The 13,726-nt window shown below is 37.1% G+C and overlaps 2 protein-coding genes across 4 annotated transcripts in view; one reads left to right on the top strand and one right to left on the bottom strand.

Moving 5' to 3' along the window:
• The first annotated feature begins 1,559 nt into the window (after positions 1–1,559).
• LOC106178750 (uncharacterized) lies at positions 1,560–3,677 on the top strand. The gene is made up of 3 exons (XM_013562055.2): positions 1,560–1,661; positions 2,065–2,437; positions 2,759–3,677. Exons 1-3 carry the CDS (start codon positions 1,571–1,573, stop codon positions 3,183–3,185), a joined length of 891 nt encoding a protein of 296 aa, XP_013417509.2. The 5' UTR covers positions 1,560–1,570; the 3' UTR covers positions 3,186–3,677.
• The window catches only part of LOC106178751 (protein still life, isoform SIF type 1), a 43,815-nt gene continuing 33,653 nt past the window's right edge, over positions 3,565–13,726 (bottom strand). For all 3 annotated transcript variants that reach the window (XM_087002977.1, XM_087002978.1, XM_087002979.1), the window contains 16 exons: positions 13,566–13,709; positions 13,104–13,286; positions 12,565–12,791; positions 12,125–12,281; positions 11,516–11,677; positions 11,023–11,203; positions 10,502–10,765; positions 9,939–10,039; positions 9,588–9,770; positions 9,143–9,337; positions 8,868–8,976; positions 8,371–8,547; positions 7,947–8,071; positions 7,353–7,532; positions 6,886–7,073; positions 3,565–6,728 (listed from right to left, as the gene is read on the bottom strand). In XM_087002977.1, coding sequence (XP_086859103.1) covers positions 6,062–6,728; positions 6,886–7,073; positions 7,353–7,532; positions 7,947–8,071; positions 8,371–8,547; positions 8,868–8,976; positions 9,143–9,337; positions 9,588–9,770; positions 9,939–10,039; positions 10,502–10,765; positions 11,023–11,203; positions 11,516–11,677; positions 12,125–12,281; positions 12,565–12,791; positions 13,104–13,286; positions 13,566–13,709 — 3,243 coding nt within the window. In that variant the 3' untranslated portion in view covers positions 3,565–6,061. The remainder of the gene's footprint in view (positions 6,729–6,885; positions 7,074–7,352; positions 7,533–7,946; positions 8,072–8,370; positions 8,548–8,867; positions 8,977–9,142; positions 9,338–9,587; positions 9,771–9,938; positions 10,040–10,501; positions 10,766–11,022; positions 11,204–11,515; positions 11,678–12,124; positions 12,282–12,564; positions 12,792–13,103; positions 13,287–13,565; positions 13,710–13,726) is intronic.

Here is a 13,726-nt window from a genome sequence, read left to right as displayed (position 1 = left end):
ATATATATATATATATATATATATATATATTTGTGATTTCCACCTGAATTCTGCTGTACAGTTGCAGGATTTCTAATATGCTGAAAAGGCCGTGGAAGTTGAGAAGGAAATCAAATCCCTAAAGCATTTATTCCTGTTCGACCTTCATAAGAGTTGCTTCCCAGTAAGTGCAAACAGTTTCCCACTGACCAGCAAATCTTAGCGTGTTATAACAGAAAAAAAAACAGAGACGGCGAGTTTTTAAAAACATTACATGATAATTGCTTCGAAAAGAAGGAAGCGTTAAATCGTACAGGGACGCAGCACACCTGCGGCGATAAAACTTCTTAAAAGACGCGTGTCCTCAAATAGATAAAGTTCATCTCCGTGGCGAGAAAACTTGAATATCCATGCATCTTTCACGTGCATACACTTGTGATTCATGTCAAAAAGTATATCTTAAAGGAGTTTATGGCCAAATTTTTGTAAAATTTGAGAAAGAAATCAAATTGTTTCCATGCACTTACGTACATATTGTTTCCTAGCAATTACTTTCCATTGCTTACAGACAACATTCCATTTACAAACAAATCACTTTTTTAGACTAAAAGTGCATTTTTAAACTTGTCTGGTCAAGTTACTGAAGTCCTGAATTACTGTTGGTTTCTCATACAGTAAATATTTTATTTTAAAAAAGGGCGGGGATATTTTTTTCAGACCATTTCTTCGGGACACACTGGATCAACATATTTTTTTAATTTTAAAAACTGAACACAGGGAGATTTCGGACAAAATACTGATGTTATTCTTAACTGAATCAAATATTTAGGTACATGCACACGCGTAAGACTAAATTATAGTTCGATTTGAATATCGAAGTTCAAATCGCTTTCAGGCAGGGTACTTTAGGATCCGATTTGTTCATAGGCAAAAAGCACAAGACAGTGGGTTCATTTTTTTCTTCCAAAGGTCAATATTCTTCTGGTTCATAACGTGGGGCATGTTTTAAGCTAGACGTGTTCCAGGTGAAGAAAGGGGCTTCTGACCATGTCTGACAGGTGTGGGCCCACCCACCATTTCCCGAGGACAGAGTTAAAAGCAGGTTTAGCAACGTGGCCTAGGGATAGAAGGTGCAATTAATAAAATCCATTTAATTCATCATTATGCAATATAGACACCTCAAGGGAAAAAGTAACATTTCAAGAGGTTGATATGTCCGTCTTTTAAGACGGGAGTACAATACAATGTGAACTTAACGCAGCCTTTCACCAGGTCACAACGTATATCTGTCAAATCTTGTTGGAAAATCAATATATCGCCTGAGTTCATGAATTGTAGAATATTCTTTTGTTCTCCATCTGGAAAAAGAGTGAGTTTTTATGTCAAGAAATACTAGCGGAGCATGCGCCTGTGTCTTTTGTTTCATTCTTCATTTTTCTATCTCGTTGTGATATCAAGGCAGACAAAATTTATGTTAACAGTTACCATGTTTTTTAAAAACATCTGGAACTTCAGGAGAACCCTTCTGTGAGCCTCAGTCCCAAGATTATTAAACCACCTGCCTGGTTGTAATTGGTCATTATTGTCGGGAATGCTTTCGGTTGAGGTCGTGATGATGGTGCAGTGGGGTTTGTTTGTCTGTCTATCTGCTGTATGCATTTCAGCAGCAGCAGCTGGAAAAGGTACACATGGGTGGATTTGCATTTCTGTTGTTATGATTTCGAAAGACCCTCTTGATTAAACTTAAGTGTACGTGTGTGGATACAAACCTGAAACAAGGGAAACGTCTGGTGAACGAAGTACCCTGAGTGGTAGGTGAAACTGACATTTTTTTTTCTTATGAAAAGACAAGACGTGCCAGATATGTACAACGTAGCTACGCATTTTACTTTGACAGTTCTTCTTGTCTTTACATATGTAAAAAATATAATACGTCAGGATACTTCGTCCAACCCCGTTGTAAAAGACAAAATTTTATCAGTTGCCATTTCCATCCAACTTATTGCAACGAAGGACATCGCATCTCAGTAAACCGACTTTTTCACTGAAAAAAAAAACCTTCAAGTTTCTGTTTTTCTACACCAGTTGTAACAGCAGACTCACTGTTCGCACCCAGACGAGAGGTAGGGATAGTTACCAGCAGTCAAGTCGACGAGGCGTCTGGTCTTGCGGCCAGCAGACGACACCCTAACGTCTTGTACACACACAATGACCATGGCGGGAAACCAGACGTAATCGTCCTCAATGCCACTACCGGGAAACGTCTGGCCACTTGGACAATCCGGGGAGTACAGAATGAGGACTGGGAGGATTTGGCCATGGTTCCCTGCCCTGACAACGGATGGTGTCTTCTTATTGGCGACATTGGAGACCAAGGAACCAACACAATTTACCGCATTAAGGAACCCGATGTGATCAGGACAGAAACACTCAACGTTGACGCTTCTTTGAAATATTCGTAAGTTCAGATTTCAGTTTTCAGACCCAAGCAAAACAAGTACTTGTCTGTCATTGAATACAGTAAATAGAATACGCAGACCCTGCACAATCTCTCTCATTATTTTTTAGGCTAATCGCTTTCGTATTATTTTATTTTATTTTATTTATTTTTATATTATTATTATTATTATTTATTTGTTTATTTATTTATTTATTTTGTATTTGTGACTGAATGTGACAAAACTTGTGAATGAATGAAAAGGAGGAAATTGTTTTCCTTTACATGCAAAACCCATATAAATAAAACTCGGAGTATATAGATTTTGATATCTTTATACAGATGGAACGAAGACGAGTCCGAGTCACTGTTGACAGATCCTCAGGGAGAAATGTACCTTGTCACTAAAGTAGACGCCGGACAGCGCCCCAAAGTTTACAACGTCCCAAAGATCGGCTGGGGAAGCCCGAACCCTGTCCGTTTGTCCAACGGCGTCACGCTTCCAATCACCTCTGTCAAGAATGGGCCTTTGGGCGGGGATATCTCACCAGACGGGAGTGAGATTTTGGTGAAAACCAGAGAGGCCGTGTATTACTGGCGCAAGCAAGATGGCGACACCTACGAGAACACGATGAGGCAAACGCCCCAGTCGTTGCCGTACACCCGCGAACCGCAGGGAGAAGCTATCTGCTGGAGTCCCAGTGGAAATGGTTATTATACCCTGAGTGAAGGTTTGGACCAACCCCTTTACTTCTATGCCAGATTGTAATTGTACAATTTTGAAATCAATCAATTTTTTTGGGATTACTGTTCAAAAATTTAAAAATGACCGATACTTCACAAGATAGTGAAAAGCATATTATTTTCAGTGGATTTTTCATTTGTCTTTGCTGTAGTATGCAAGTTTTGGAGTTGTGTTATATTCTAACATATTAACATGAAATTAAGCCATAAAAACAATTATTATCTCTTTTTGATAATCAGCAGAGGTAATTAGCTTTTAGAATTTAGATCTTTATATTGTGAAACCTGTACAATTAAGCAGTAAGGATATTTTCAATTTCCAGAAAGATTAAAAACACTTTTCCCTTTCATACACGGGCTTGGATCATTGTTATTAAGCTCAAATTTTCAAACAACAAGACAGATGGAATTTCATTTGATCTATTTTCCTAAGCTTTGTACAATTTTCAAAAAGGAAAGAATTTCTGTAAATTCTGATAAAATAATCCAATCCTATAAAGATCACAGTCAAATTGAAGAGAGACTAAAGACAACCACAGATCTATACTTAACGTCACAATAGTACTTTTCCAGAAAACTATAACTTATAATATTTCAGCAAAGAACTAATCAGTAAATGTTGATTATTTCCAAAAGTTGCTGGAACATAATTTACCTACATCTACACTGAACTACATTCCTGATAATGTAACCTATTACACCACTTCAAGCCAGGTGAAGAATTAAATGATTAGGATAACTTATCATTGTATGATATAACCTGCTCATTCCCATCAACGGATTAATCATGGACAGGAGCATAAAAAAAAACTCAATATTTCAGTTCAACTTTACATAGAATTTAGCAATTCCTTAATTATCTTAAAGAGAATATCTTCCACCTCTGACTTTAATAATTATATTGTAAGCTGTTTGAAAAAGACCTCAAAGGCATATGGATGAACTGCTGGGGCAAAATATCCATCATAATTTAAATACTCGTTTTTCTTTACAATGTCAATTTCACCTGGAAACACTGCAGCCATCAGCATTTCCAATTTTTCTCCCTAAATTTGGTCTTATCAGTAATGCATTACCACCTACGGCAATGATAAACCTCTATTTTACACTTTTTAATAATAAAATATTTAAATGACATATTTAAGACATATCATGGTTACAAATTATGATGCCTGATTTAAAAAAATCCCCCTATACCTTTGGAAACCTTTTCAAAATAACCTAATCTCAAGGATGCATTAAAAATGGTATAATATAAACTGAACCTATGTGAAACACCGCCAAAGTGACTGTATGTATATATGGCTGTATATCAAATGCTTGATATTGCTTTAACATGGACATGCTTGATTAAAGTGTGTGCCAATAAGAGTAGTAAAAAGCTACAGACTATGTATCAAAGAGTATCAATACCATTGCGACAGCAGTACCCCTTGCCAATACCTTTGTCTAATTTCGTGTTTCTAGTAAAGATGGGTTGATCCATCTCAGTGCCACCTATCTTGGCAAGTCTAATTACCATATGCCAACCCACTCCATGACACAGCAATTGAGGTCAAGGTCAACTAAGCTTAACTGGATACATATCAGGCAAGCATCTTTCATGTCAAAAATTTCACAGGCACATTCCAGAGTTTTAAGTTATGTCTAAATTTAAATTTTCGTTTGAAGGCATAAAGCAAGGGATCACTTATTTCTTGGGACTTTTTTCCTGAAGGCAACAACTGAGAAACTGCACACGTATTACTGTATATATATCTAGAATACTGTATATTTGTTTCACCAAACTCCTGTGGAAAGTTTTAACCTGTGCCTGCAGGAATAATATAAGTTCTGCGCTTAATAATAATATATTAACACTAAGGAATTAAGGACAATAACTATATGTATATTAATATACAATGAAATTATTAATCTGATGCAAGAAAACTTCTGCACCACCAAAAAGTGGTAAATACATATATACATATCATATTAATTCATAGATAAAATTCTCCATTAAATGCAATTTGAAAAATTGCTTGAGAAATGTGTTACAGATAAACTTCATACAGCAAACAATGTAAATTATTTGGATATATAAAAGGAAAAGGATTAAAGAAACCATTTAAGAAGCAGCAGAAGCATTAAAACAAGATGTCATTTCAAACATTTAGATTGTCCTGGTCCAAACATTTAGCAATTGACTCTACGACTAGGAATGTTTTAACTCTATATGTAATGAAGGGTAATAGTATAAAAATAAAATACTTCACAAAACAATTATAGAATTCACACCAATTTGCCTTTTTATCACCTAGTTTGTTCTAGTTGTGTAATAAACATAAAATACTAAATAAAATATAAGAAGCCTGAAAAGCCAGACTGCCCCTAGCCTATAACGGAATGTGTCAGTGTAAAATGTATTCCACCAGCATTAACCACAACCATGAGGTATCCACATCATGTGTCCATGTGTGCATGACTAAACAGCTGCTTTATATAGCTGTGTGCAAAGACAATACCTAATACAACCTGGTGATATACTTCATTTGTACAAAGAAATCTTTGAATAATGCTCATAACTACACATTAAATCTTGGAGTTGAAAATTAAAAGCACTCCAAAGGAATCCCATACTCAGACAATTCCTAAAAAAACCTGTCTTAAAATCTTCACCCTGTTCCATCCTACAGACAAGGTACATGTATATATATATCAACCCTGCCAAATAAATGTATCAATTCTAACCTGTTTGCTGAGTATTTTCTTTTTAAATATAAAAAATATCAAAAGAGAAAATAGAATAAAACAGTACAATAAAATTCATAGAGGTCTTCTCCATGAAAATTAAGCAAACTTCATTCAGTTAGATCTAAGGGTCAATACAACAAACAGTACACAACCTAGTGTCATGAAATGCTAGCACTCTGTGTCACCCTGTTCAACATAAGCGGAGGGTGGGGCAATCAACAATGCCTTGTTATCCTCTACATAAACTGTACTAGAATAATCACTGTATGGGGAAGTCAGTATCAAAGTTGCTGAGTCATCCTCATCCTCAAATGGAACTGGGGTCTTTAACTCCTCTTCCAGGGTGTCTCTTGGCTTCCATATAGGTGACCCCAGTTCCACTGTTATCCCCATAGATGATGAGGCAGGGGAATAATTCAATGGATTGTGACTGGAATGAACCAGTTTGGCTGATCCTGTGCTACTCCTGCTGTCTATGCTGGCCTGGGAGTGAGCAGACGTGGGGTACCCACCCTCACTGGTGCTGTCAGCATCTGTGTTGTTCAGGTCACTGAAAGTCATGCTCCTTGCCCTGAGATCATCTTGGTCAAGAACATTGAAATCATTATCAAATTCCATGGAGTGGCGCTCTATAGCAGAGCGTACACGCTGACCACGTTTTTTGCTGAGGCTACGCTGATTACTTCCAGTCAGTGCTGCCATTCTCTTTCCTCCATAAGGAATGTATCCCTTGCCTCTGCCTGGAGTACTACTTAATGGCAGCCTCATCTGTCGCACACTGTCACGTATGATCTGGCGTATGGTGCGCATAAAGTCATTCTTGGCTTCTAACGTGCTGAAATCAACATAATACCTTATGATTAATCTCAGTATGAAATCTGAAGAAGTCGATGATAATTGGTCTCTGGAGGCCTATTTAGTTGACATTTCTTGTAATGAATTATTGATCTTACACCCACATACTTCTCACTCCAACTGTGGAGTCTGCTTACCTGTTGGCCATCTGATAGACCTTTTCTGGTCTCCCTTCCTTCTCAGACTTCATGTGCAGCAGCTCCCAGTAGAGTTGTGTGTGAGCATCGTTATTCGAGTGGCTGCGGACCTGCACTGCATTCACTGGGATCACTGTCTGGTAGCGTGTTATCTCCTGGTCCACAATTGAACCACGCACAGAGGCTGGCTGAAAGGGAGAAGGGAGAAGAATGTCATTGCTGTTGTTTCAATATATCATCAGTTTAAACCTATCAATTTCTGCAATGTGAAACCAGCAAAATATCCAAGATCAAACTATTTATTTGGAAGTGGTTCAGAGATGAGTCAAAAGTTATTCCAGACCTAATATTTTACAACAAATGACTAGAAGCAGATAATGCCTTTCAAAACAAGCAATAATTTGGCAAATTCAGACAAGTTAACAACTGAAGAAATGTCACGAAGAAAGCTGCTTGATGAGACTTACCCTATTTCTCTTCTTTGCCTTTGGTCTCTCTTTACATAACAGCACCACCCCAGACTTGAAGACAAAGAGGATGGTGACCAGCTCATTACCCTTCTTCAGACGGCCAACCTTATCAGAGGCATTCAGCCATTCCACAGCGCCATACATGTGTAAGTCACCTACATTCAGCTCTATTGTTTCCTGAAATCAAAATTGTTTTCTTAGATCACTGACAGTTGCACTGTGTCACTTGGTAAATATGTTTTCATTAGTAAATAATAAAAGTAAAAATTTTCATGAAAAATAAAAAAAGGAAAATGTATTCAATCTAATAAGTCATTAAAAGAGTACTCAGTAAAGGCTAAAATACATTATACACTTTTCATCTGAAACCAGATTTTCTTTAGACCTGTTATGTAGAAAGAATCTGCAATATCATTTTTATATACTAGGTTATCCAGTATGATTTCGCTTAATCATTTAATAATGCTGGAAAGTGAGAAATATGAATAACTCAACGTCGGTCAGTTGCTAAATGTAAGTTCCAGTATCAGACTTATGGATTCACGCAATGCAAGAAAGTGTTAAGAGAGAGGCTGTTAAGTATTGTGCTACCTTCTCCAATGAGTGCGCCTCTTTGTAACATCTAACAAGGTCATCAAACACGCTGCCATATTCTTCATAAATCTTCTGCATCTCGTTGATATGTTCTGCCACTGCTTCCATGCCTTTCAGAGCCTCTGGAGTACATAATAAAACAGTAAGTGGTACCTACATATACTAAATATTACATGGAATATGTGACTCTGGGGTTCTTTTATTAATACAAAGCTTCACAATGTGTATCATCAATAAATATGAAGTATCTTAAAAATCCCTGAGTTTCTGAGGTCACTAGAAACTCACCTCTACCATACAGTATCCAGACCTGCTGAAAGTATAATAGTTTCCAATGACCTCTGAAACTCAGGGTACCTTCAAGTACTACTTTTACAATATCACAACAGTATAAATAAGTGCCAGTGGTAAGCTCTCTCACCAGACAAGTGATAATGCTCATCAGTGTCTGGCACAGTGAGGCTCCTCAGCTGGTTCAGTAACAGGGGGTACTTGAGGATCCTCTGGATGGGTTTGATAAGGAAGGACTCCAGGGTGGCTGAGTGCTGTTGTTTGGGATTCCTGGCACGCAAGAACTCTCTCAGTGGAGAATTGGTCTCTGGAAAGTTAATACAAATAAAATGATTTATGATTATCAAACCTTGTAAAATTGATGTTAATACCAAGCATCCTATAACTACTGCAGTTATGAAGGTAACATGTTTTTTATTAAATCTTTTTGCTTTGAAGACCACGAGAGAGAGATAGAGAAGAGAGAGAAAGAGAGTGTGTGTGTGAGTGAAAAAGAGGGGGGGTAAGTTGCTTCAAAATAAGTTCAGTTTCACACAAAATCATTAAAAGAGTCAGTCCTACATCAGTTGTTGAAATAAAATGGTCATAAATTGGACTGGCTTAAAAGTAAACTATAGCATTAGTTACCTGGCTGAAGGACTTTCTGTGCCTTGGAGTGACTAGCACAGAAGGAACTGTACAACTTGAAGTGATTGGCATAGTAGAGAAATGAGCCTCCAAGAGAAAACAATATCCTCTGGAATGGTCAAAAAGATACATTTTAAAGAAAAAATTTTACAAGAATACTTTTGCAATAATATTTATGTTATTTGAACATCCTGTAGAAAATGAATCTGCCCTTTTTCTTTAAATTTGATAAAAACATAATACAGAGATAACATATAAATAACAAAGACAATTACCCTGAACTGTTTTGGGTCAGAGAAAGTGAGAAAATCTGGCTCCATGTCCACTGCCTCCTCTAGACTCTGTAAGAACAGCTTCTGGAACTGCACAATTTCCTGGATGTTGCCAAACAATGCCTCAATCTCGTCACTGGTCAGGAATGTCTCCTCCTTCAGGGGCTCAAGGTAACGTTCTATCAGGCAGTTTAAATCCTACAGTATAATAAGTATATTCTTGAATTATGTTAAATATTTCACTGGAAAATTGTTTTACCCTTATTAACCATAAAACATATTTTATTATTTATCAGGTTTGAAGCAATAATAACATAATTAACCCAATAAAATTAAGGGAGATTATTGCATAAAATAGGTAAAATGAATTTCATCACTTACACAACAGTTTTCAAATCATCAAAGACAAAATAATATTGAAAATATAGCTCCACAAACTAATCATTACCTTGACGTAAGCCCTCTCAGTGTCTATGAGCTCCATGGTCACTTTCCTCAGTTTCTGTACATGTGACATGGGTTTAGAGGAGGACTCGGACTCCTTAGATGGCAAGGACAGGGGGACAGAAGGACCCTCCACAAAGTCACGCTCATATGACTGACGCACAAGCTGGGTGACTTGCTCAGATTTCTAAAACATTCACACAGAAACAAATTCACATAAAGATTTCCAAATTTGCATAGTTATTACAACAAAATGATTTAAGGATATTTTAATTTGCTTTTTAATATTCAACTGTTGTTTATTCTTTTTATATGGAACAGTGCTAGATGTGTCAAGATTCATATACATATATACCTGTAGCAAAAGATGGATCTGCTCTGTGGAATATCCTGGCATCATACGGGGAGGGGTCATGGGTCGGATCACAACATCACCTGTGTTAGGGTCTTCTTGAACTGAAATGACAGTGTCCATATTACTTAATATGCTGTACTCATTGGATAGACTAAAGACAAGTCTTTAACATTTGCTCCATCTTTTGAGAAAAGATTGGATGGCTTTCACATGTTGAGTATAAATGTTTCAGTTAACCATAAGGATCCAACCATCAATATTGGTATAACATATTGCTACTTCTGATCAGTTATAAAAGACCTGGACAATATAAAAGATCCAAAACAAATAGATGAATTTGGCCTACAGATATCCTTTCATCCAAATTACTGGCCCCATGCCAAATGTCAGCAAAACTAAAGCAAAGCCAGTAAAATGTTCTAAATCTGTTAAGTAAATTTTCACTGGTCCTGCTTTGAGCAATAAATTCTTGGACCCAAGTGTCTTTAGGGGGTAATAGACTTAATAGGCCTTTTTTTTTTTTGCAAGACTTCTTTGAAAGGCCACATAAAGCAGACACTCACCCCAGTTAGGTGCTGGCACTATGAGTTCATCTATCACTTTGTCACTGATCCTGGACTGCGAGGGCGGGGGAGGACACACCATGTTGTCTATGTGGATGTCCACGTGCTCCATCTGCCGCGATGACGGTGGGCGCTCAGTGCGACATGAGCGAATGGTGAGACAAAGCAGCTTGGCGCCCTGAATGAGAGTTTCTACAAACACCATGTCCAGGTCTGAGACCACCTTACTGTTGATAACCAGTAACTCATCTCCAACATACAGTCCTGGGGAAACAATACATCAGTATTAAGATGACAGTGAGGAAGGGCACATCTTGTTGCTATTGTCTATGAGTTTGTGAGCCAGGTTAAACTGCCCTGACATAAGGCAATGTGCATTTGTGCTTTCAATTCTGATCTATATTTTTTACATACAAATCCATGCTTTATATTACAGTGTGATGATTCATGGTGTAAACATAATACACCTGTAAATCACTGAAGGATAAAAAAAGCAGGTATTATAATTAAACAGCACTAACCCTTTCTGTATGCCAGTCCTCCTTTCCTGACTTCACTGATGAAGATACAGAGTTCGTCATCTCTCTCTGAGTCCTCAGCCAGCTCTGCCTCTACACTGAATCCAAAGTCAGCATCATACTGTGTCCGCCGCAGTTCTAGCTGGAAGATGATCTTGGCACATACTTCTATCTTCTCATAGGTCTGGAATGAGAGCACATCAGTTCATTTAGATATCTTTGATATAAATATTCCTCCTTTTTTAGACTAGTCAAAATTCAAGGCATTTTTATCAATTTTTACCTTTTATTTTTGAAAGATCTTCCTAGTTCAGTTCACTTACGTAGACATTGTGGGTACAAAATCACAGTCATGTAGAAAGCTCATAATAGGTTGTCATATTCACATCCTCAAACTTAAACACATGACTAAGCAAACAAAGATAGGCGTGGGAGGGTGTGGCATACACTTACATGACAAACACTATATCTAATATATAAAACAAATTTCTATCACCTCTCTCTCCATGAAGGACATCTTGTCAGGCACGGTGTACACCTCCTGTCCAGGCAGTTTAAGTCGCACAAAGTGGTCATTTGGGTTCAGCTGACGTTTATTGCACACGGTCTCCAAGACCTCCTGTACTGTCATCCTGCCCTGAACTGCTATCACCAGGTTCTGTGGTTAAACAAGAGCCATAGATATAGATGACCAGTGAAGACTTAGAAATGCTAGTACACAGATGCCATAGCAAATCAATATGTTAAAGGTCAAATGTATAAACAACTGCAAAGACCTGCCAAATGGACTGTGCATAAAGTCATACAATGAAGAGCAGACTTCTATGCACCAAATTTCATAATTTTCCTGACAATCTCAACATCCCCCCCCTTAATCACCATGGTAAATAATATACCACATGAAAGAAAACTATGATCTATAAACATGTTTTTGAGTTCTAAGTTTCTCATTTTTGTTACATTAAGAACTAATGCACAATGTATATCTATAAATCCTTTCAAACAAACAAACAAACAAACAAACAAACAAACAAACAAACAACTCTGATGAAAACAAATGATCAAAACCTACATAACCCCCCTTGCATTACACTGAATTCTTTACCTGATTGTTTGGTAATAAGACTTTGTGAAGGTTGTCCCCAAAGTTGAGTGTGTCAGTAAGTGTCCCCAGCCTGGACGATTCCTCTGTGTCACCACCATACATGTACTCAGAGCTGCTCTCCTCCTCCTCATTAATGTCTATCTCTTTGAATGATTTCCTGGAATGAACCACATACATATATCACCACTGTAAGGTGCTACTCATCTTTCCTAACTGTTATCTTTTAGTACCATGCTTTTTAAAATCTATTTTGACTTTCAGATGATACAAATTTCAGAAAAAATTTGGAAATGTGTCATACTTTCACTTTCACTTTAGAATAATATAATATGTTGCTTTAGTTGTATATGCATTATCATATCTATAGAATAACAAGCTTAAACAACAAACATGCCAAATATAACAAAATGCCCTGTGACCAGCATAATGTCTATACTTACACATTGGATGGACTAAGTGCCCCAGTTGGTGTCTTTGATCTCAGCTTGTTTCCCCCCTCTGCCATAAAAGTGGACAACTTTCCTTTCTTCTTGCTGGCTTTGTTATATAACGTTGCCATGGTAAGGGGTGTCCGTGCACACACCAGAGCGTGGAATGAGGTGACGGTGAACACACCTAGCCTGGCCAGGGTCGTCTTTGTGGACTTTGACACATTTGTCAGTAATGTCTGAAATGTACAAAAGTGTTGGGAAATTTTTACAATAAAATTAACAGTAATATCTGAACAACTGAAAATTGGACACTAGGTAAGCGCGGGTCAAATACTACAAAGTGGCAGAGAACGCTTTACCGGTATTGCAGTTTAACATCAAAGCACTCACTTGATATAAAAAGTAATTAATAATGATAAATATTTTTTTAAATAAGGTATGAGTTAAAAAAAAATCCCCTTATTCAATATGAACTAATATCAAAACTTGTAGCACATCAAATAAATCACACAAGAACAACTTTCATACTATTAACACAGGTTTCTTACCTTTGGATTTGGTAATTCAGATCCTTGCAGTGAGGCCATGTAGCACCTGAGTCTGTATTGTTCTATGTACAGTTTCTCCAAATTCTCCTCCCATTGAGCAATCTGTTTACTTATTGCATGTTTACTTTTGGTGTCAGACACCACAGTGAGCTGAAGATCAGCCATCTTCTTCATCTTGATATCCTAGAAAAAATAAAGAAAATTTGGCTTACTACCATCAGTAACTGAATGTCAATCTCTAAAGACCATAATTCATCCTCAAGCACTCCCATTAAAATTTATAATGATAATGATATAATAAATGATGAAAAAAGCTCAGTCCGTATCACAAATTATGAAATTTGAACAATACATTCTATTGTGCTCAGTTTCCAATATGAATCCTATTTTTCACACATATTCACACACACCGGCATGCACACATGAAAATATATATTAGGAAGTATCATTTATACAACTCACAATGTCAATACTGTTGTCTAGTTTATGTATTTCACTTCTCAGAAGTTTTAATGTATTGTCTTTTCCATGCTGCCTTGCAAATAATGAAGCACAAGCTGAATGGATACCAGAGATCCAATTCTCTTGTTCTATCTGTGAGGGAGCCTAAAAACAAAAAGACA

Source organism: Lingula anatina, chromosome 1 (assembly GCF_051362555.1).
Source record: "Lingula anatina isolate TDL-2025a chromosome 1, LinAna3.0, whole genome shotgun sequence".
Classification (NCBI taxonomy): Eukaryota; Metazoa; Brachiopoda; class Lingulata; order Lingulida; family Lingulidae; genus Lingula; species Lingula anatina.
Note: the sequence above shows the minus strand (reverse complement) of the source record. Positions and strands in the feature narration are given on the sequence as shown.

Excerpts from the sequence above, each read along its gene's own strand:
- LOC106178750 (XM_013562055.2), top strand. The coding sequence starts at position 1,571 with ATGCTTTCGGTTGAGGTCGTGATGATGGTGCAGTGGGGTTTGTTTGTC. Across the intron at positions 1,662-2,064 it reads AGCAGCAGCAGCTGGAAAAG|TTGTAACAGCAGACTCACTG; the intron begins GTACACATGGGT and ends TTTCTACACCAG. Across the intron at positions 2,438-2,758 it reads GACGCTTCTTTGAAATATTC|ATGGAACGAAGACGAGTCCG; the intron begins GTAAGTTCAGAT and ends ATCTTTATACAG.